We start from the raw sequence: 24,267 nt of genomic DNA, 5'->3' as shown, positions 1-24,267 counted from the left end.
CAGCTTATTGAACGGATATGCCTTCGGGCAGAAGGCAGAAGGCAGAAGTCAGAGTCGAACCGTGCTGCGGCTGCCAGTCGACCCAACCGAGCCAGCAGTCTTCGATCTCTTGGCAGGATTCATCCCTGCCTTCGGGGATACCGAAAAACCGTGCCGTCACGCCATCCTAACCCACGAGCACACACTGGGCTTCATGCAGCAAAAAGCGGTTTTCCGACCGCCCGACGTTTGACGGCACCGATGGATGAAAAGTGCGTGAAATCGAGTAATCCAATTACTTGGGCCGATGATCGCTCTGTTCGTGTGTTCGTGTTTCTGTCTGTGTGTGTGTGTGTGTGTGTGTATGTGCCGGGTCTTTGTTGATTCTTTCCCAACGACTTGTGGTGTGGTTCTTTCGACCCAAACCACCGTTGCTGTTATGGCGGCGCACCAGCTTAGCCGCAGCAACAGCAAATGCCTTTGTGTGCGTGGTTGGGTGGTGCTGCTGCGGCTGTTTGCGTACATTTTCATTGCGTTCAACGCGGAAGGAAAAGCGCCGCAGAAAATCAATGTAAATATAAATAAAGAAACGGGAGTAAAGGGCACAAACGTTTTTGGGGTGTTAGTTTTTCGGTGATAGAGCGCGAACAGCGCGGTACGACGAAGGAACAGACGGGAGAAAGGGAACGAAGGAAAAAAAACTCTTTAAACATAAACACTTCGTCAGCCAAACCGGAAGGTAGACCCAGTGGGTGGGTGGGCCTTTAATTTTAATTGAGAAATGGAATCAATTTCAATTTGAAAGGCTAATGGCTTTGTAAACAGCGTTGGTGCCACTTGCCGAAGGGAAAAAACAAACTGGAGCAGGCACTGAACGATGTTTATGGTAAGCAGGTCTCGTGTTTGTGTGACAGCCACTAAATGAAACTCGCCATTATTGTAATGAGTCCGGTATGTGACCGGTAGGATTTATAACAAGAACGTAATGTTATCCGTTTTGCCAGTTGTAGATGGTGTTTAATTCTGAGTGTTATAATTTTGAGCGACTTTGATCGACAATATGTCATATTTCATTAAAAACCTATAATTACATATTTCTGGTCTCAATTGATTCATTTTTTAGGTATCGCCATGACTGGTTCTCATCATCTGCACAATCTAAAACTAATTGTACAGTTTTTGTTCACACTGTTTTCTTTATAGCTGCACTCATTTAAACATTATGCTAGTAATTATAAGTCTTGAATGATTGCGCTGCCTTACCGCAACTGGCTGCTATCCTTGCAACCCCCAGCTGCCTGCTCGTCGTACATCTTCGTCTGGCAAGCCCGACCAAGCGCAGTTTTCTTCTGACAAGCTAAATCCATTCCTTTTTGATCCAATTCCAGTAGCTTTACCACTGATTAACGCTCTCAATGATCTCTATCTTTATTTTCTCTCTCTTCTCTGGCTTCTTTCTTTCCAGACGGCGTCCCTCCCCATCACCCAAGTAACGCCCAGCCCGGCTTAGTGCGCGCTGTAGCAGCTTTTCATCCGTACACGAACCGCCCGGAACCGCCCTGCCAGCGCCGCTTCTTTAGCCACCTATAGCCTAGCCTAGCCTAGCCAAGCCGCCCGCTCTAGCCGCTTCAGCAGCCCCCTTTGCCATCGTCGTCACCAATCCCGACCGCGCGCCGCCACTGTCACCCCCGCGAAGTTAAGTTTGTGCTTGTGCTTTTTGCATCTTCTACCGCATCCAGCAGAGAAAAAAAAAGATCGTGCAGCTCATTACATCCTAGCAACGGTTACACAACACACTATTACGACCGTTACCCCACAGAGCAGAAAGGACGAAAGGAAGCTTGAAACGAGCGAAAGAGAAGAAGAAGAAAAAACACCACACTGACAGACTTTTTGATTTCCTTCACGACTGTGAAAGCTGATAAAAGTCTGACGCCTCAAACGCCGCAACCGCTCAGCCACAGGAAATCCAAGGCGAGAGCTGGAAGCAAGAGTAATTAGAAGTTACCAAACAGCGCGAACCAGGAAACGGCACAACTCTTCCCAAAGGACAATCAACGCTAGCGTCCATCACGCAGTGAAGGAAAAAAAAGAAGCAAGAAAACAGGAAGCATATTATCCTTCGCAAAAAGCTGAGACAGTTAGTCCGTCGTCAGTTAGTCAGTCAGTCGACCAGCCTGCAAACGCCGCCATTCGGTATCGCCCGGACACTACTGATAGACACCAGAGAAACCAAAAAAACGTCCGTTCCTGAGTAACTCACGAAGGAATTAATTTTTTAATCTTAGCGCGAGGGAGCAAGAGAAGCGGAAGTACCTCTCTAGTCTTCGTTTTAATTGCCATAGGAATTAGTTAGCGGAAGCAAACAAAGCGAAAACGGAAAGCTGAATCATCTACATCGACTTATCTTGTGATACTAGACGGCGGGAAAAAGCTCTGCCGAACGGTGGTTCACACTGTGTGTACAGTAGAGAAAGAGATTCCTAGTGCATTCGTAGAATATCGTTGTCTCAACTTCGTAGCGTTCTTAGTGTTTATCGTTCCGGTAGTGAATGTGCGTGTAGATTGTTTACCAATTTTGCACTCCATCCCACGCTCCTCATCGTTTAGTTTCTGGAATCCAGTATCCGGTAGTTGGAACATAAATTGCATAAAAATAATAGTGTTGTGATTATCCTGAGTGAGAAAAAAAAGAAGAGAAATAGAGATCGCGTTTAGTTCCTACTCCTCAGAAAGAAAAAAAAGATTTAAGCAAAAAAAAAAAGAATAGAGTAACTTATCAACCCTGTTGTTCAAGGCCTAAACGCACATACACACACACAGCATACAACTGTTAAGCTACCAGTGAGTCCCAGCGACAGCTACTTTCACACACCTACCCTCGCGTATGGCCGCTATGATGAACATGACGAATCTACTGAATGGAAAGGACTCCCGCTGGCTGCAGCTCGAAGTGTGCCGCGAGTTCCAGCGCAACAAGTGCTCCCGCCCGGACACCGAGTGCAAGTTTGCCCATCCGCCGGCCAACGTCGAAGTACAAAACGGACGCGTCACTGCGTGCTACGACAGTATTAAGGTAGGTGGCTCTTCGTGATAATCCAAATACTATATTCTTACTTTCTTTTCGAGACAAAGAAAAATCCCCTACGTTAGTCGATACTTTTCAAACCAATAAATTGTATTCAGTTGCTTCGGAATCGCCCGGTTAGCTTCGAGGTATGAAGTTAGTCTAACAAGCTAGTCGTCATAGGTTCAAATCTGGGCTGGTGGACGGTGCTACTAGTAGGATCGTTGCACTAGCCTCGAAATGATCCAGTACTCTCATAACCGGATACGAAGTCTGTCAATGAAGAAGGGACAAGTCTTAAAAACATTTATAACCAAGGCTTTGCTTTGTGTCAAATTACGTCAATTTGGAGCAGTTGAACAACTCCAAGAAATTACCGGGAAGTGCATATGTAAAATAGAGCAAAGGAATTTAAGGCTGTGATTTTCTCCAGAGTGATTGCTGTTTCAAGGAAATTCGTCTCCCTATGCTCAAACCTAACCAAAAGTGTAGAAACCTCAATATATCTTCAGTTTTAAAACTTCTGGATAGAACTGATTAAAATTCTTAGAAAAGCAGCGGAATTTACATTTATTTGGCTACCGAACGAGTGCGGTCGTCAGGTCCTTGTGCGATATCAAATGCAACAAAATTTACAGCGCCACTCTGCTTTTAAACTAGAACGCTTGATGTTATTTCAGTGTCCAGAACGTAATCCACTCTGGAGTCAATCGATGCCGTCCTCTTTAGCAATACTAAAAATGCCAAAATTGGACATTACCGCCGTCCGCTCAGCAACCAAGTATTTTCAAGCAACAATTTTAGGTTTTACTACACACTTATTACGACTCTAGAGACCAAAGTTTGTTATTAAAACCATAATAAGAGTATATTAAAACTTAAGCTATTTCTTGAATTTGAATGATGGCAAAAGCGGAATGATTTTGGCAACGGCAACGAGAGCTGCTTACCTACCAATGATGGTCTAAATCAAATGCGATAATTTTATCACTAAAGTATTTGATTGCATTGCAGAGTCCATCAGGGTTTCTAATGGTTTTTCTCAAGTAAATTTTGTTTTATTTGATTAACACTTCTAAAGTATGATTAAAGAAAAGATATTTGATCCCGCTTAAAAACTTCGTATTGCCAAAAATTAAACTGTGTTGTTCATAAATTATGAATCTCGGATGATCTTTGTCACAATCTCGAGTTTTGCAAGTTTCTGAGGAGTTCAACCTTAGATGATTCATTTTGGCAGTTACGTAACTATGAAAGCATCCCAGGTAACCAATAAGCAACACCAATGCTATTCAAACGCAAGCCAATAAGCATTTAATCGCGACCTCACACCGTCTCTAACCATCATAAAATAAATTCAAGCCTCCAAAATACCCCAAATGCTAAATTTGGTTCCATTTGTGTGATTAGTTCTCGAGCTATGAGGAAATTTGTATTTCATTTATATGGGAGCCCCCCCCCCTCTTAAAGGGAACAGGGTCATAATTTCCTTTCTAAAGAGGAGCGAGGTCTCAATTCACCATAGAATAAACTCAAAAAGTACCCACATGCCAAATTTGGTTCCAAATTCTTGATTAGTTCTTGAGATAAGATGAAATTTGTGTTTTATTTATATAGGAGCCCCCCCCCCCCTCTTGAAACCCTCCGAAAACCCCACGTGTCAAATTTGGTTCCATTTCCTCGATTAGTTCTCGAGTTCTGAGGAAATTTATATTTCATTTGTATGGGAGCCCCCCATCCTAACCAAGGGAAGGGGTCCTAATCCATCATAGAAAAAATTCTTGCTTCCGAAAATCCCCACATGCTAAATTTGGTTCCGTTTGCTTGATTAGTTCTCGAGTTATGAGGAAATTCGTATTTCATATGTATGGAAGTCCCCCTCTTAAAGGGAAGAGGGGTCATAATTCCCTTTGTAAAGAGGGGAGAGGTCTCAATTCACCATAGAAAAAAATCTTGCCTCCAGAAACACCCACGTGCCAAATTTGATTCCAAATGCTTGATTATTTCTCTAGTTATGCAGAAATTTCTGTTTAATTTGTGTGGGAGCCCCCCCTCTTAGAAGGGGGAGGGATCTCTAACTATCATAAGAACCTTCCCCGGCCCCAAAAACCCTTAAATGCAAATTTTCACACCGATCGGTTCAGTAGTTTTCGATTCTATAAAAAACATACCGACAGACAAACAGAAATCCATTTTTATAGGTATAGATAATAGATAAAAATCAGCATTACGTACAGATATACATGCTAATAAATCGTATTTAATGCGCAAAGTTGGCATATCCGTACTATATTGGAGGCGATACACGTGTCTAAGAATAATTATAAGCCTTACGACTGTATAAGTATTTATATACGATTATATCCGATAAACGCGACTCGCTTCGTAATGCTATACAATTTTGTGCTGAAAATCGTATGTATGTCAGTTATTATCATTAAATACGATAAAAAATCAACTTGGACCCACTTTATCAAGCTTTAGTTACGAATTCGAATTTGTTAAGAGAAATTTACGATAGTTTTAGTACATTGATATACAAGTTGGTACTAACTGGGAATAGTTTTGACAAAGTTTTATGGCATTCTTTTGCAAGATGGATTAAAATTCTCTTGTAAAAAACCTTACTGCCTTAAGCAGAGGCGTAGCATGGTATTATGGCGAAAATCCAATTTGGTGCTCCTTCGTTTCTTAAATCAGTGTTTCTGGTCTAATAAGACTGAGTGAGGCAGTAAGAGAGTCAATTGGATCGTAGCACTAGTCCGCAATTGTCCCGTGCCCATACAGCTGGCTATGAAAACAGATGGTCAAATTTCGAAATCGGAATTTAGCTCTTAGGCTTTGTGTTTTACTAAAGTTCATGCCCTTTTTGGTGGCGCGCCAAGGAGCTAACTCTTTCGGTGGAGGCCAATCTTGCAATAGAAGAATGCATTAAATATAGATATAGAGCGTGATAGGTTCAAGTTCTTAGCAAAATCTTCTGTGTATACTAGCTTTTTTAGCGTTTTATGGTAGTTCCAGATAAAACCGTTGAAAACATGGCGAACAAGGCTGTTTTGACTACTTTCAAAATGTTGTTCCATATGAGTAATTCTCGTTGAAACGGGGCCACCACTGACACGAGGTCTTCAAATATTAGGAATTTTGTACTTGATTATACTTTTTATATTTTTAATAGCTCGAAACAGTGGACCCCTCGTTCGCTAAAGGAACTAAGTGAACTAAGCTAAGTGAAATTTTTAGCAAACCTTGAGATCTATATCATGCGATACTTTCTGAATTTGCAATGAAACAACTAACACATGGCACAATTCTGTAAAGAAGAAGAACTGGGTTTTCAAATGAAGTAAAAAAATTGTTTGGCGGCCATCTTGGATTTGGTCGCCATATTGGACTTTATCAAAAAATCGCCTTTTTGATGTGAGTTACTAAACCGATTTTTATTTTAAGAGCACCATTGGAAAGCTGAAGAAAAATACTACGAGAAACATTCATTAACTTAGGTGTACATTGACATTAACTGAATAAAACAACCAGTTACCTATAGCAGGGTTCACAATTTTCATAAAATTATTGTGATATTTCCTAATTTTGCTATGAAAGAAACTACAAACGACACGATATTGTAAAGAAGAAGGATAGGTCTTTCAAATCGAGTGAAAAACAAATTGGTGACCATCTTGAATTTGGCCGCCATTTTGGATTTGATAAAAAAATCGCCATTTTTGCTATGAACCTTGCTACAGATAACTGGTTGTTTTATTCAGTTAATATCAATGCACACCTAATTTAATAAACGTTTCTTGTAGTATTTTTCTCAGCTTTCCAATGGTGGTCTTAAAATGAAAATCGGTTTGGGAACTCACATCGAAAACGGCAACTTTGTGATGAAGTTCAACATGGCGACCAAATCCAAGATGGCCACGAAAATAAAATTTACTCCATTTGAAAACCCAGTTCTTCTTCTTTACAGAACTGTGAGATTTGTTAGTTGTTTTATTGTAAATTCAGAAAATATCGCATTATGTAGATCTCAAGGTTTGCAAAAAATTCTCATTTTTTTTAAACTGTCGGGCCCCTTAGTGAACGAGGGGCCATTGTTTCGAGCTATTAAAAGTGTGAATCTCATTTTTTACCCATTTTCAACCAATAAAAGTTCCTTGAAAGACCTGGTTTGAACCTGGTTGAAAAGTTTGAAGACCTGGTGTCAGTTGTGGCTCCGATTCAACGAGAATGACTCTCTAGATTTCAAATAATCGTATCATCCTCTCTGCTGACTGAAAAAAAGCTTACATCCGGTACCTATTTTCCTGGATGTCCATATCCAGTAGATAGCGCATGTCTTTTTATTGTGCCGGAAGATTGATTTCCTCTCCATGCTAATTTTCGATGACGAATTGAATGAATTTTTATTCACTTTACTTTATTCATGTATACATTAGCATGCGTTAGCCTGCACGCCATATTTGCGCACTCTAATTTTTATCGTAACAGACTTCAATACAAACGGGTTATCTAGCTAACAGTGTTAGACACCTGAGAATCAGCGTATTTGCAGGATCGTTGAAAGTTAACGCTGCGACTAGGCCTAAATCCTTAACCCTGATTATTCATTTGATGCCTTTTCCATTCAAATTGTAGCCGACTACTATCGGATTTTTATCAGTAGGAACAGAAACAGAAGTGGTATCAAATGACTGCCTTGCGGTGCTATAGTTTTTTTCTTTTGCAGTTATGGTGCTATGTGGCTGCATAACGCCGTAAATACAAACGATAAAACTATACTTTCTTCAACAACATTGTAGATAATACCCTACAACTCTACAATTGCCCTTCTCACTATTTTTTCTAAATCTGTTTCGCTGGTGCGCTGTAGTCAAATGTGCATATACTGAGCAAAAAACCGAAAATGAAACTAGTTGGGAGCTACTTTGTGTGCCTCTTGCTGTAAGTCTTGTCGTCCATTACGAAGTACCTTGGTTTGGTCAGTCACTCTCGGTACAACTTCCTGTCACGGGCTTTGGCAACCATGTTTTGTTTGTCGTTTCGGCTCGATGCCTTCCGGATCTAGAAAACATGGAGTCCGGCACCTTTCATTGTCTTTTGAACAAACCAGATAGAAATATTTGCCTTCTTCGCCACGTCAGGAATCGAAAGTTTCGGCAGGAGTTTCAGAGGCTCAAAAGATTGAGTATGAACTTTCGGTCTGTTCAAAAAAATACTAACGATGTCTGTACCTTGGAATCAATTTGACCCCAACATTCAAATGCCTATCTCAGCAAAAATTTGATGGATTTCCGAATTTTTAGATGTTTCAGAAAGGTAACTTAAAGTGAAAGTAATAGCCATCGATTCTGCCAATTTCCAAAGCAGTTTTTTTTTGTTTTTTTTTTGTTCAGTCAGATTGGCAAGAAGAATGCAGTGAATACATTTTCATAAACAGAACCCCGCTTTTGGGCCCATAAACTACTTCCGAAATTGGGCTCTCCGACGAAAAGTTAATGACTGCTTATATCCCGTAAATGAGCTGAATGATAAAATTATGAATGGCGATTTTTTAAGTCTAATTCCAGTTACAATTTCAAATTTAAGTCTGATTTAAAGTCAAATTTCAAATAATACTTCAATTTCAAGTTTAGGTTTGAAATCAAATTCTGATTCAAATAATACTCTGAAGTAGAGATCAATTTGAAGTCCAATTTTCTGATATCGGGTTCGATTTGAGTCCAATTTCACGACCAATGTCAATCCATATTCATTTTCAAATTTGATTTTAGGTCCTATGTTACGTCTAAGTTCATGTCCTATTTCAAATCCTGTTTCAAATTATATTTCATGCCTAATTTCAAGTCCAATTCAAAATAAATATTTAAGTCCAATTTAAGTTCAATTTCAATTAATACTTCAAGTTCAAGTGCAAGTTCGAATCCAAATCCTAATCCAAATTTTCATCTAGTGTCAAGTTCAATTTTAGGGCTAATTTCGAATCCAATTTCAAGTCCGGTGGCGAGGTAAGTGCAGTCTGCCTTTCCCATAAAATTTAACGTGAAAAATCCTCGTGGTGTATCCCACAAGACTGGAGTTTTTTTTTTCAACCTTATCGGTCGGTATTTTCACGATAAGTAAATTAATTGCTTAAAATAGATCCACAATCCTACGAATACTTGATTTTTTCAGACCAGGCAATTGAAAGGATAGATTAGAATAGATTGTTTATTTCAGAACATTTCAGCCTGCGGCTGGTTCGATTCGTTTTAAAAGGTTACTGCTCCAACCGATGCAGGTGTTTTGTATTTAGCTGCAAAAAAATTGATAGTTTTGGCAAGGACGAACCAGAAATACCCGTCTGTTTGTCAGCAATACTCGTTTCATTGCAGATACGTTGATTAGCGCGCTATAACGGGGTCCAACTCAACAAAACACCGTGCACCTCCACTGGTTTATTGCAAAATTACTTTGTCGTTTAATTGAATTGTGTTGCAATATGGCAATGGTTCACAAGTTATCAATTGTCAAGCATAGAAAGGTTGACAAAAATGACGATTTTTGTATCCACCGTAACTCAAGGAAGGAGCACCTTAAGTGCCAAATTAAAAAATCGGGTCCATAAAAAAGGATCAAATGCGCAATATGATCAAAACCGGAGCCATTTTGAATTCAGTGTTTTGATAATTTCCAGTACAATTAGACTCCAAACTTTCATTTCTATTTTTCAACAACCAATACCCAGCAAGCCCCAACTGGTATATCAATGTACGAAAACTATCGTGAATATCTCCTAACAAACTCAAAATCGCAACTAAGGCTGGATAAAGTGGGATTAAGTTGATTTTCTGTCGTATATAATGATTGACATACATACGATTTTCAGCACAAAATCGTAGAGTAGTACGGAGCGACTCACGCTTAATCGGATATTATCGTATATAAATACTTATACAGTCGCAACGCTCAAAATTATTCGTAATCACGTATATCGCCTCCAAAATAGTACGGATATGCCAATTTTGCGCATGAAATACGATTTATTTAGCATGTACATCTGTAGGTAATGCTGATTTTTACCTTTTTCATACATATGAAAATGCTAGCTGGGTAATATTAACATTTTAATTTAGGGTTTTGTTGATTTTTTTCGGTGACACTAATAACATGTAGTATATAAAAAGATGTGAATTTAACCACACTTTGCCTAACTGTGTCTCACTATTCCGTGGCAGCTATAAGTACCTACCTACTGGTGTTTGCTGATCAAATCACATCACCAGCGCTTGCCTCATCTGCCACAATCGAAGTTTCTACATTACCGCTACTATTGGTGACGATAGCACCACCGCTGGATAGTTCTCGGCTAGCTATCATCGACTGAGAACTCAATTCGATTAAATTAATTAACCAAATATGCCGAAAACATTTGCCAGCGCTACGCACCCGTGCGTTGATTACAGAGTCTTTGGCCGTGCCCGCTCGTCGTAGTACATAACCGGGGCACCATTCCGAGAGATTGTTCATTCGCGATACGAACCGAGTGTCTGCGCGTGCTGATTCCGGCCACCCCTCCCCCCGGATCGGGGGAAGGAGTTAAGTTATTAGGCAAATATTCCGAGCAATCTCGATTCAGGCTCGAACGGGCAAATGAAGTGGCAGTCGCTATCGCCCAATCCGCTTCGAGGCGTGCGACTCGGAATGATTACGTCTTCATAACTATGTGTTTAACAAGGAGGCCATTTCTGGGAAACCTATTCACTGCACGTACACAAATATGTGGTATGCAGATAGGAGGGTGATTCAATCTAAAATGTGGCGTTAAATTTTGGGACAACTCATTCCAAACTACGAAACTACGAAAGTTACATACCAGCAAAACCAATTCAACTTTTTGTGAATGGGTTCGCGGGCTCAAAACAGAATGAAACAATTTCTTTCGAAAGCTTTTCTGCTCTGAACCTTTATCTTTCCGGTGCGGAACAATCACTGTCCCGCTGTTTGCCGTTCTGGTGTCCCATCACGAGACGAAACGGACGTAGCAGGTAAAAGAGCCTTTCCTCTTGTTCTCTTACCGAGCTCAGAGGCTGGGTTGGGATAACGAAAGATAACGCAGGTGACAGTGAGCTTCTCTGCCTCAGAAACCTAGGTGGGGTTACAACCGGAAACAAGATAACAACAACGGCACAAAGAAATAAAAGAAGCACAGTGGTTTTTGCCACCTTTCATCCGAGGAAACATTGCAGCAGCAGCAGCAGCAGCATCGCGACGGCCGTCAAGAGCGCAACCCTTTAGGCAATGTGAGACGGCTTCACGGAAGCATACTTTTTATCTTTCGAATTTTTTCATACGAGCTCAAGCTCCGGTTTGCATCCTCCTCCACAGCCCCCTCTCCCCACTCGTAGTCGCTGGAGAGCGAAATTCATAAGAAGTGTTTCTATTTTGTTAGAACCTCGCTTTTTCGGTGCCATCGGTGCCAACGAACGGTGTTTACACCGGAATGCAATTCACCCTCAAGTGTTTCGCCGTTGTGGAAGTGTTGCACGGCGATATTGACGACGGTGGAAGTTATGGAAAGTGAAAGGCGCGGCGAGGAGCAACTTAACGAGGAGGATATACTGTTCCGGAAGACGATTACGATAAAAGTGAAGGTTGAATTTTCAAGGGTAGCCGGATGTCTGCCGGAACAGACATTTGGCGAATGTGCAGGAAGAGCAGATGCAAGTTTTCGGGAGTAATATTAGTGATAGTAATGGAAAATTCAGAACTCCCAATAAGTTTGGGAATACAATTCTATACGATGATGTTAAATTTAAGAAAAACATCGTCATAAAAAGTCGGTATAGTATAGTAAAGTTTATTATTTTTCTAACACAGACATCAGAAAAACATATTAAAAATCTTCGTTGTTCATTACAAACTACCAAGTAAGCGAATGGTTCCGTTTCTAAAACCGTTTTTCAAAATGACCATACCAGATCAGCTAAAAGAATTAAACGCTCCAAAAGAAATTTTCAAATTTTCTCGGACATCGGTTATTATTTTAACGCACTGGCGAGGCTTGACCTTCTGTTTTTGTTCATTAACTTCGCAGGCAGCTGTTAGAGTACAGGGCAATTACGAAGGAGAGAGAGAGAGAAAGAGAGAGGACCAACCGGCTTAAAATAAAGAAAAACACAAAAGAATCGTTACAGAATCGGAGGGCAGATGGAACATAAAAAGCAAAGAGTGGAAAAGAAGAAAACAGAAAAGATAGAGAAAACGAAGCAAAAAGAGAAGACTAGACAGAAAAAACAACGAAAGACAAAAGAAAAGAATTGAGAAGAAAGGCGAAACGATAAAGAAAACGAGAAACAAAATGTAAAAGGAGAAACAAGGGAGAAAAAATCAGAATAGAAAAGAAGGAAAAGATAAAAAGGAGGAATTACAAACAAACGAGAACAGAAAAGGAGGTAAATGAATAGAAAAAATCGGAAGACAAGTGTGATAAAATGGAAAACAAAAATAGATGGCGGAAAAGCAGCAAAAGGCAGGACATAATAAGAGGAAGAACGGAACAGACGAGAAAGTAAAAGTAGAAAAGGAGTTAATGGGACAGCAAATAACAAAAAACGACGAAGGAAAAGAGAAACGGGCCTAGAAATTAGAAAAAACCTAAGACAAAAGAGGAAAAATGGAACATAAAAGGTAAAAACAAGAGGAAAATCAGAATTTAATTAGTATGGCGAAAAACGGTGCATTCCAAGCAACAATGTGAGTTTTATTGTACTCTTATACTGGTTTTCAAACCCAAATTGTTACTTGGGATGGAAAGAAGAGAAAGAGGAAACAACGAGTAGAAAAAAAAACAAACGAGAGACAAAAGAAGAGAAAACAAGGCAAACAGGGAGAAGATGGGACAGAAAAAGAAAAATAAATAACAGAAAAGGTGAGAAAACGGGAGACGGTAAAATAGAAAATGGCACAAAAAACAAAGGAACAAAGAGGAATAGCGAGAGAACCAATAGAGGGAACGTATAAGAATAGAGGTTGCTATAAAAGGAGAAAGTTCGAACAAAATCAGAATGGAAAGGCAAAATGGGACAGAAAAAGAAAGAAAGAAAATAGGTCAAAATAAAAGGTATAACTGGAGAGAAAAAGACGAAAAAACGGGGTATCTAAAAGAGGAAACACGGAACAGTGGAAGACGAAAAACGAAAAGAAAGGAGATGAAAATAAAAAGGGAAGAGAAAAGATAGAAAATGGAAAGAAAATTACCAAAAAATAAAATAGAAAGAAGAGGAAAAACAGAACTCAAGATAGGAAACAATGGGACAGGAAACTTAGAAAAACAGAACTGTAAAATAGAAAACACATGACAGAAAAAAAAGAAAAACAAGAGAAATAAAAGAAAACTTGAAGAAAAAATTAAAAAGAGTAAAAACCAGGAAAAGAGTACAGAAAAAAAAAGTAAAAACAGAACAAAACGTATAAAACGGGACCGGAAATGAGAAAAAATGGAACAAAAAAGAAGTAAAACGTGTGATAGAGAAGATGACTATTGTCAATCCTAATTTCAAGTTAAACTTCGTGTCTAATTTCGTGTCCACGTCAAAATTCTAGCCTAATTTAATTTCTAACATCAAATCCTATTGCATGTACGATTTCAAACCCAAGGTGGAGGAGGTTGAAGGTGGAGAAGCGTTTAGTGAACAAGAATTGTAAACTGGATGATACTGTGAAACTTCGATGTGGGGCCAAAAATATATTGCGTAGTTCAATTGCTGAGTGGGACCACACTCTTTCGGTTTGCGCCCAAGTGTTTTGACAATTAAGCTATCACCACACGTCACCTTATATTAGGCCATTACAAATATTTTATAAAGTTTTTGTCCTTCCGGTGTTCGGCCACTGAAGGGGGGGGGTGGCGAAAAAAAAACAAACTGAATTTTTTAATCGAGCAAAAAAAACATGGATTTTAAGAATTTTTATTTTAGGTTTAAACGTGAAAACTGAATCTATTCTTGCTTATAATATATACGTTATTATTTTCTATGCAAAAAAATACGAAAAATGACAAAAACGAAGGAAAATTTTTTTGAACGATTTTCGGAAATTCCATTGTTCGAATTTCCATTTCTGTTTCGTGCAAGAAGCGGTTATTCAACTCGGAGACTCATTTTTCGAGTTTTTCAGACTGTAGAGCCCACAGACAATTGATTTTATAAAAAGAAATTAGACTCATATCCTACAAATTATTTTTTTGCCCCCCGATTTTTTAAGCCAATTTCCAAGGAGGGGGTGACAAAAACTTTAAATATGATTTGCAATGGCCTTAGATAATCTATATTAAAAATGTGTAATTACAAGTCCAATTTGTAGTATAACTTGAGTTTCAATTTCAAGTCTAATTTTAAATGAAATTCTAAATCTAATTTTAAGTCCTAGTTTAATCCTATTTACGTCCAATTTCAATTCCAACTTCATGCTTAATTTCAGATCAAATTTCATGCTCAACTTCAAATCCAATTTCAAGTTTAATACCAAGTTTAATTTAATTCCAATTCCAAGTATATTTTCAAATAAAAAATTCAAATTATCTTTTAGGTTCGACTTCACGCCTAATTCCAAATAAAACTTTCAAATTCAAGTCGAATTTTAATCCAATTATAAGTCGAATTTCCAGTTCAATTTGAAATAAAGCTTCAAGCCCAAATTAGTCCAAATTAAAGGCTTATTTTATGCTATGTCTAGTCCGATTTCAATTCTAATTTTTAGTTCAGTTCCAAGTCTTATTTCTAGTCGAATTTCAACTAATTTTAAATTTCTATTGCACTGGCCCTGCAACTGTCCTGCACTCTAACAGCTGGCTGCGAAGTCTGTCGTATAAAAAAAAAACAGAAGGTCAAATTTCGATAACGGAATGTAGCACCTAGGCTTTGCTATTTAGTTATCAGCCACGGTCGTTGCTTACGCTCGTCATTACAACCCAGCAGTTGATACATATCATCGCTCGCAATGGCCCGCACACTTACCCGCGTGTGTAAGCGAGGGTGTAAAATGAAGAAGAAAAGAAGTAAAGTAAAATCCTTATCCATACATCCTAGTGTGCCGCTCGTGCTCACGACCTATGGACAGCACGTGAGCTTTGGATTCGCGGGCGGGATGTGTAGAAAGTTGCTTTGAGACTGTACACTCGCGAGTGTGTAAGTAGCAGAATGTATGCACACAGTACCAGCAGTTGTTTGTCGTAGGCTTGCGTCAGTGGAGTAAGCTTTGGATGCTATGCTTTTCACACTCGCTCGCCTGAGATTTTCAGTCAGGAGCTTTGAGCTTAGTCGTCTGGTATTTTCATGATAAGTAATAATAGTTTCGCGATTCGCAGGATGCTGCGATTACTCGATTTTTCCTGGTCAAAAGATTCTTCTGGAAGATGTCTGATGCGTTAGTGATAACATATAAGTCTTGAACCAATCGTCGTCAAATAAACCTTTTTCATTAAAATTTAAGCAAATTTTCTCAGAAATTTGGCAAATCTGGAAAAACTCTGCCTATGCAATATTGATGTCACTGGTAGAGTTTTCTATAAATAAAAAGCAATTTGTGAAACAATTCGTAGCCTGTTGTGACCAATTTTCCTTTAAAATTCACGATGTGAACAATGCGACACACAGACGAGGCGCTAACTCTGGTCAGGACTTATCCTGGCAGCAAAGCGTTGCATACTCCGACCGGTTTCCGATTTGGAATACCGCGACGATGACGATGACGACTACGACGACGCACAGTGCGTTGAACGTATGGGACTGCGGGACAAAAATCAAAACTGTTAGTTTTAGTCATTTTATCAAGCTAGTGTAATGAAAAAAGTAGTTTGTGATAATAGAAGCTAGTATTTTCTTAAATGTCTCAAAATATTTACATAATGGCAAAAATGTCCCAAACACCAAATTTTTACGCAAGTATTGCAAAAGTTTTTCATCATTATATGGGTTGCCGTCGGCTATATAACTACCAATGTTGTTTGTGAAAGCAGCATTTGTACTAGAAATACTTTGGTAAATTCAGCAATGCCATCTAGTGTTATATTAAGCAGCACTCGAAGATCAACCTTGGCTGCAATTTCGGTAATCGAAAAGTTTTTCTTCAGTGCATGAAAGCTTGGAAAGCTATGTTTATGGAAGACGTTTGCACTTCTAAGCAAAATATAGTTTCGCACTAACAAATCTATATCTGTGAACAGGGCTAGTGTTTAAGTAATACTTAAGCCTTTTTTGCCATTCTCAGCCGTAACGGAAAAGTAATTAATAATTTTCCGTGGCATAATTTGAGACAAAGTCTGTAGCTCGACGTTCTGTTTTTGTTGGGAAATTTTTGAAAACCTTTTAATTAGATCCGCGAAACGAATTTCCAGCAGGAAAAACGTTATCATCGATTATTCGTCATTATTCAACCCGAGAAACGGGAAAAATTGGCAATACTTAATACCGATTAAGTTTATTAATTTTTTTAAAGAAATATTTACTCGCTATATGAAATAAAATCGCTTTGAGTTTAATTTTGAACAGTAATAGCACAAAGCTTCATAAACAGTGGTTTCTTCTAACAGGGATAACATAATAACGGAAATCTGACGGTTTATCAGTGCTTGACGTTGATCTACAAATATTGAAATATCTTGCAGAGTTGCAAGTAGTTGCAGCTAAAACCTGTTCGATCTTGTAGAGGACACTTTGAACAATTATTTTGTGTATATTTTAGCTTGGAAGTCGATGGAACATTTTTTAAATCAGTAATCAAAGTTGGAGTTCTGTTTTTTTGAAGGACAATATCTATGTCTTTTCTATGGGGCGATTTCTTAGGAGTGAGGTCAAAATGAATTCCTTCTATAACCAAAATTTATTCTACTAATCTTGATTGTTATTCTCCATTTTAAAGATTTTGATTACACAAACTATGAAACTTTTACGAGCGTAAAGAATAACCTTAAAAAATGAAAGCAAAATTTGTAAGTAAAATCCACTCTGCAACTTGACAGTTTGAACGCTTGTAATAGTAGTTGTGACGCTTTCCCAAGCAAACTAATACTTGTTTATATAGCAGAAGGCATCTATAAACAATTTTAAATACTTAGTATACCCGATTAAAAAAAAGTGAAAAATGATTTTTGTCTATGGCTCAACGCACTGTGCGACGCGGCGTCAGAAAGCAATTCCATCGCGTTGTTGTGGCCCACCGCCAAAACAGCCCACCACCGGAATGAGAATGCTGGCGTGTTGCGGCGATTGATTTCACAACGCTCGACGACTGTTATAGCAGTCAGTAGGGTTGGTTCTGGCGCGAATCGAGGAGCGAGCCACAATTTGATTACTTGTGCCAAATGCGTGCGTTAGTGTGAACACTGCCAAGCCGAGAAAGTAAATTAACATGTACCAGTCGATGACTCGAGCAACCTGAACAGGCTGAGCTGAGTGAGTGAGTGAGTGAGTTTGAGCCAGCACTCCGGTCGGAGTCAATTACAATCATCGCAATTCTGTTGTTTGTTCTAAATGTTTACAGATAATTTGAGCCCGGCGCTATCGTATTCGTCTGCCGAAGGAATGTTTGCTATTGACAGACCGTCACTTTTGCGTGCTTCTGCATAATTTTAGAATTACTGGGACTCAAATTGCAGCCCTGCAGAAGACGATTAACTGGTGGTGGTCCGGCTTGGTTTCACTTCACTGCTAATTAATCAAACAGCCAATCTGAGTAATCTTTATCCCACACCCAATCAGCGCACTGTGGGAAATAATATTGGGCTTTGCAAGGATTTCTCTTTCATTCGGTCGGTGATTCTATTCATTTCATTCGCATTCATCGACCCAATCAAGCATGGGAGAAAACACGTGCTTTTTGTGCCAGCGGATCTATTCCGGTACGGTAAGCACTTTTCCCAGGCCTAGAGGTACTCTTTTAGCAATCGTTTGAACATTGCTCGGTTGATTCCGGTTCCATACGCGACCAGTATCACATGTGGTCATGTGTACGGCATATAAGCCTTCATCATGCCGATGTGCCTAATCCGAACTTCAGCAGCTGTTCGCTCGAGCGATAATCTAATGAAAACACTCACAAAGTCTATTATCGGATCAAACAAAACGAGAGCAGCTTGCGCCGAATCGTTGTCCTTCCGGTCCTTGGTCCTTCCACTACGGTTGATATGAGCAGCAAATTGCATGCCGGACAGGGCTTTCGCTTTGAAGAACAACTTTCGATGCACTTTTCACCTTTGGTTCGTTGCGTAGGGCTTGTTTTTCTTTCTGTCACTCGGCAGAAAAAGGATTGTAGGCTGATCCTACTATCTAAGGAGCTTAGCCGATGCAGTCTATTGCACTTTTATAACCTTGATTTTCAAATTTTACGTAGAAAATTCCACACAAGCAGTGGTGGAATCTAAAATTTAATAAATACCAAATCGGTCACAGTTAAAGTTGCAAAACCTTGATTTTCCCCCACTTTAGCGTGGCATTGTTTTCTCGCCAGAATACACAATTTCCACATTGTTAGCAGGGTGTGAGATGTGAATTGCTTCTATTGTTTGGCCAGAAAACAGGAAAAAATCTTGCCGCAGGGATACAGTACACTCAGCCTTCGCATGCTTCCTCCTCCACACCTACAATCTGTCTGACTACCACGACATCCGGTATAGCCTTCGTAGGCGTGTTTTGCTGAATTATAACATTTGTAGCTTCTTTTTATCTGATCGGGTGGCGAGCGCATAGGGAAATAATACTAGCTCAAGCAGAAAGTAGGTGGAGGTTTTGCTCGAGGAAATCCCAGTGTGTGTACAACCGACTGTCGGGTGGAAATCGAGAGTCACTTTTTAAAGTTGAAACCTTGCTGACTACGCCAGTTATGACGGTCGACGTGTTTGTTTTCCTGAGGTGTTTTTCTACTGGCATAAATTGTGTGAAATGATTGACGTTTCGTAGTCCGATCTAACACTGGTTTCATTTTGATTGAATCCAAAATGCTGACCTATTAAAACACCCGTTCGCAATATAATCATCACTGTCGTTACAGGTTCATTATCTTCATACGAAAAGTTACCCGTTTGGGATGCAATCCACAGCAAACCCTCGCAAAAGCGAACGGATTTACAATGTTAGAGAGCAACATTTCAGCACTGACTGTGTCAGTCTGGTAAACCACCCGGAAACTACTGCAGAATCCCAAAATCCCAGCTGACTATCGTACAGGTGTCAAAAACTGTTTTCCCAGAATTCGGAAACTTTGACTTCCGTTACTGAGCGGCCGGGCGGCGTACGCTGCTTAAAGCAGCCTTCCGCTGCATGCGACCGATCCCGGGATCGATTTAAACTTTCATCTCACCACTAATTATAAAATCTGTTGGCTTTGCCACACAGCCAGCCGGCTGGCCGACGTCGGGTAGATTCCTAGAAGGAGAGTTCCCAATCGACGACCGACAACCGTCGTCGTCGTCGTCGTCGTCGTGGGCTGCTGGCAGCTGGCCAGCTTCGGATTGAATTTTAGAGCGTGAATTCACCGGATTGTAGAATTCCAGTACGAATTGAAAACCAAACACGTTGGCCGTGCCGATGGATATTATGTCTCAGTTGGTAAAGGCGGTTCAGAGTTTTTGTCCAGTTTCGCCGAAACGGCGATAATTATGATATCATCACTGCAGCAAACGGATTAGAATGATTTTCATTACGAAATTAGTAACTGAATAACATTAGAGTTACCTGTTTAGAATCTCTTCCATTTGCATTTTTATACTTAAAGCAGTTTTATTCTACATTATCCTAGGTCGAGATGTTATTTCAGCTAATCATCCATGAGCTTGTTGGGGAAAATGATTTTTACATCGTCTGCGGATTTCCTGCGTGGAAGATATCTTCAGGCAATTTGTTCATTAGAATCACAAACAACAACGGTCCTAAGTGACTACCTTGTGGCACTCCAGAGTATACAATAAACGAGCACGATTTGTTGCCTCGAATTTCTACAAATTGTACTCTTTGCTTCAGATACGTGTAGCGAACCTCTAACGCCATACTCTTCAATTGCCTCCAAGATGTTCCAAAATAATAATAATGTGTAGGGGGTCAGTCCCGGCGTAGTGGTTAGCATTCACGCCTCGACAGCGCACAACCACCGGGTGCGGAGTCTTCCCCGAAGTGTACGGCTTTTTCCTGGTTCTAGGCTGAGGTGGAAGTACTACCGTAGTACGTAAAGTTTGTTACTAGGGACTAGGGGTGACGGTCCGTTATTGATACTGCGCCGAACAAATTTTGGTCTTCCAGTACTGTCGGTCCTAGGCTGCCGTTCTCCAATTCCGTCGAACACCAATTGAACGTATGTCGTCCTCGACAGCGCACAACCCTCGGGTGCGGGGTCTTCCCCGAAGTGTATGGCTTTTTCCTGGTTCTTTTTTTTTATTTGTGGCTATTCTTTCGTCGGGCATTCTGGCCACGTGCCCCGCCCGCCGCAGCCTGCGACATTGTAGTACCGTTACTATAGCAGCATATTTGTGTATTTGCGAGCTGTATGATTCATGAGTCTGCGCATGTTTTGGTCCATCTAACGTCGCACGAATCGGCCTAACTAAAGTTCGACGAAAAACCATGCTCTAGCATTATTTGGCACAGCTCATTTCATTTGACTGAGTCGTACGCCGGCTTAAAGTTCACAAATAGATAGGGAGTCTGCAAGTTGTACTCCCAGAACTTGTCCAGCGGCTGAGGCAGAGTAACCATCTGATCCGTCGGAAAGCGACCGTCACTAAGTTCCTTTAGTGTGATTCATATCTGACAAGGGCCACCGGGATGATTAGTGTTCTATAGAGCACCAGTTTAGGGGGAATTTGCAAACTAGGGAACTTTAGCTGCTTCACAACCTGCCCCGTCTAGCCCATTTGGACTCCTACGTTCCCTGCCTGTTAATGGTAAGTGCCAATCTCGCTGCTTCCCGCTTTAAAGACCTACAGGCCTCTTCCGCTGCTCTACGGTTGATTCCGATGGTATTGCATCCGTAAAACCAAGAAGCATGCGAGATTTCGTGATGATAGTCCCATTCTTTTACACCTTTTCTCTTCGTATTGGACCTTCCAAGGCAATGTTGAATAGCAGGTTAGAGAGTGCATCATCTTGCTTCAGTACATCCGACGTCATGAAAGCGGCTGAGGTCTCACCCGCTATTCTGACCTGGCGCATGTTTTTGACCCATCCAGTGTCGCACGAATCAGTGTAACTAGTTTCGTCGGAAAACCATGTTCCAGTACTATCTGCCACAGTTTATTTCGCTTAATTGAATAGTATGCCGCCTGAAAGTCTACCAACAGATGATCTCTGTAACGCAGGGCAAACATTTGATCCACCGTGCAACAACCTTCACGAAAACCAACTTGGTACTCGCCGACGAAGGAGTCTGCTAGTGGACTCAGCCTACAGTACAGGTTACGGGTAGAATGGAGCAATGCAATGCCACAAGAGTTTTCACACTCGAGTTGATGTTCTTTTTTAAGAATAGGGAAACGAGGCCATCTAACCATTCCTCCGTCATTTGTTCTTCCTCCCAGATCCTAACAATGAACCGGTGGATTGCTTCGTACAGCCGCTCGCTCCCCGGTTTTAGAAATTCAGACGGGATATTGTCCTTCCCAACAACCTTACCGTTTTTCAGCTCACTGATTGCCTTCTTAACCTCTTCCTGTGTTGATGGCTCCACAGCTTGGCCATCGCTTAAGTTTACTTCTACATTCAACAACATCTGGAAGTGTTTCTTCCACCTGGGTTCTACGTTCTACCACAGTTTTGTCAGTAAGCGCTATCAATGCACATCACACGCGTGGCAAAATTCCTGCAGCATGTGCAGCATTCCTCCCCGTACTCGCGTTTTTAGACAGTGGGTTATGCTTTTCGCAGCTCTAGTCTCTCTATACATTTCTCTGTGCTGACTTGTGCCGCAGTGAGCATGCGACTCGGAGCTGACGCTTCTCATCCGTCAATCTCTGGCAGTCGGCATCAAACCAGCTGTTACGCTGTCTTTCACGCGTCAAGACTACCACCTGCCTCGCAGCTGTTTCAATGGCACCATAGGGGGTCCTCCACAGCTCACTTATATCTTCTCTTTCTTTCTGCGATTCGTTGATTAAGTTTTCTGTAGTCCACCGCTAGATGTTGAAACGCAGCGTTCTAACATTGTCCGAAGCTTACACACAACGAGATAGTGGTCAGAGTCGATGTTTGGTCCCCGAAAAGACCGTGCATCGACACAGCGTTCAAAAAGTATTGATCGTCAATCAAAACGTCATCAATTTGGATCTGATGGGTCTGCCATCTTAGATATAGCTGCGGGATACAGCGTATCATATTCTGCCGCTCGTTCCGAGACAGACGCTGTTTGAGCCGCCCTTCACCTGGGGAGCAGGTGCTCATAGTGCCACAAAGAGCACACATAACTACTTTCGCTACTGCATTTAAACATAGCCTTATCAATTATGTCGGAAGAGATACACCACAGAACAGAAGTGGAAGTAGAAATCCAAACACGTACATGCTACTTTCTACAGATACTAGCGAACCTGGCGGTAGCGAGTCACTTTTTTCCACGAAAACACACGAACGCTTACGAATGCACATGAAAGCATGTGAAAGCTGCGATTGGCAGCGGGCGTTCTGCTTATATTGCTGTTATATGCTTCTATGCGAAAACTTTCCCAAAAAAAAAAAATAAAAACAAAAAGGACTCTGTTACCAGTTTTGATCGCCGAATCGTTCGGACTTCCACTTCTGTTCTGTGGGTACACTATTGGTCGGTGATGCTCTCTATTTTTGCTAGAGCTAAACAGGGCTTTTTCGTTTTGAATTAACTAATCCCCTGACAGGAAGCCATACTTTCGTGACTAAAATGGTAGCTTGCTCTGAAACTAATACTGTACTAGTAGGATTTGGAGGTGTCAAGGCACTCCAAATGAGCTAAATTTTGACTCAAAATGGATAAAAGCTTTTAGTTATGATGAGACCTTCCATTTTGGTTTGTAATTTAGCGCTTTGTGAGTACTTAGTTGGCACTAGTTGCCTCTAGCGTGTAACTGGTACAATGAAAGTGACAGGAGTTTGGCTGACAGCTTTCCGCGAAAACGGGAGGACAAGTCAGTCGCGCAGGATGGCGAATTACTGTATATCCCTTCTTTATCGACAGACTTCGCAGCTGCTTATTAGAGTACAGAAAAACTACGGGATTAGTGCAACGGTCCTACTGACTCTACCTCTAAGATTCGACGACTGGCTTGTCAGGCTAGCATCATAACTTGAAGTTAACTGGGTACCCGATCAGCAAGACCTCACAAAATTATAAAACAACGTAACTAACAACAGTTGTTATTAATTTGATATATTTGATCATATTATAACAACCGTTAATATAAATTAGCCTCCGTAAGTGGTTAACATATCAAAAATTATAACTAAACTGCCTCTAATTAATACCTGATTCATAACAAACCATGTAATGATTTTATCTTAATTGTAACACATTGTGTTAAAGGTTAATTGTCAGCACTTCAAGATATTCGAAAAATAACACAGCTAATAAAGATATATTAGCAAGTATTAGTAACTGTGAAGTGACGTATTTAATATACTTTTAAAATGATGATGGTAATTAAAATAAAGTTTGCAAGCAACATATTTTGTTATAAAAGTAATTTGCAAGTAACATATTTTGTTATTAAAGCGAAATGTGTCATTCTTAGTGGTGGAATCTATATAGTTCATTCATAACTCAATGTGCTACTTGTATCTGAATCTGTTACAAACTTGAATTTGCATCCTAATTAGTTTATTTTCGATTTGTAACATAATATGTTAAAAATATCAACATGTGTTATAAAACAGATATAATCTTGTTATGGCCTCCTGATCGGGTAGCTATTACTGAGAAGCTCTAGTGAATTGCCAGTGTATTGGAACGTACACATAAACAAACACGTTTTGTCAGAGCCGTAGCGCAGTGGACCAGATTGGTCCCGATCAATGGCGCTAGCTTTAGGAGACGCCAAGAACGGCCTGAACCTTGGTAGCGTACTCTCTGTTGTAGCGAAATACTGGATATAGGGAGTTGCACGAATCATGTTTGACAGTCTAATCCAAAAAATAAAGAAAAATCGAAGGAGCACAGATTAAAAAACGAGGGGGCGTCAAGACGCCCAGCTAGCACCAACTCGTATATCAATGTACGAAAATTATCGT

General features: G+C 40.3%; 1 protein-coding gene across 4 annotated transcripts in view; it reads left to right on the top strand.

Moving 5' to 3' along the window:
- The window catches only part of LOC128738214 (uncharacterized), a 693,074-nt gene that overhangs the window by 179,786 nt on the left and 489,021 nt on the right, over positions 1-24,267 (top strand). For all 4 annotated transcript variants that reach the window (XM_053833186.1, XM_053833185.1, XM_053833184.1 and 1 more), the window contains exon 2: positions 1,445-3,055. In XM_053833186.1, coding sequence (XP_053689161.1) covers positions 2,867-3,055 — 189 coding nt within the window. In that variant the 5' untranslated portion in view covers positions 1,445-2,866. The remainder of the gene's footprint in view (positions 1-1,444; positions 3,056-24,267) is intronic.

The sequence above is a fragment of the Sabethes cyaneus genome, chromosome 2 (genome assembly GCF_943734655.1).
Source record: "Sabethes cyaneus chromosome 2, idSabCyanKW18_F2, whole genome shotgun sequence".
Taxonomy (NCBI): domain Eukaryota; kingdom Metazoa; phylum Arthropoda; class Insecta; order Diptera; family Culicidae; genus Sabethes; species Sabethes cyaneus.
This window is presented reverse-complemented; position numbering and strand designations above follow the sequence as displayed.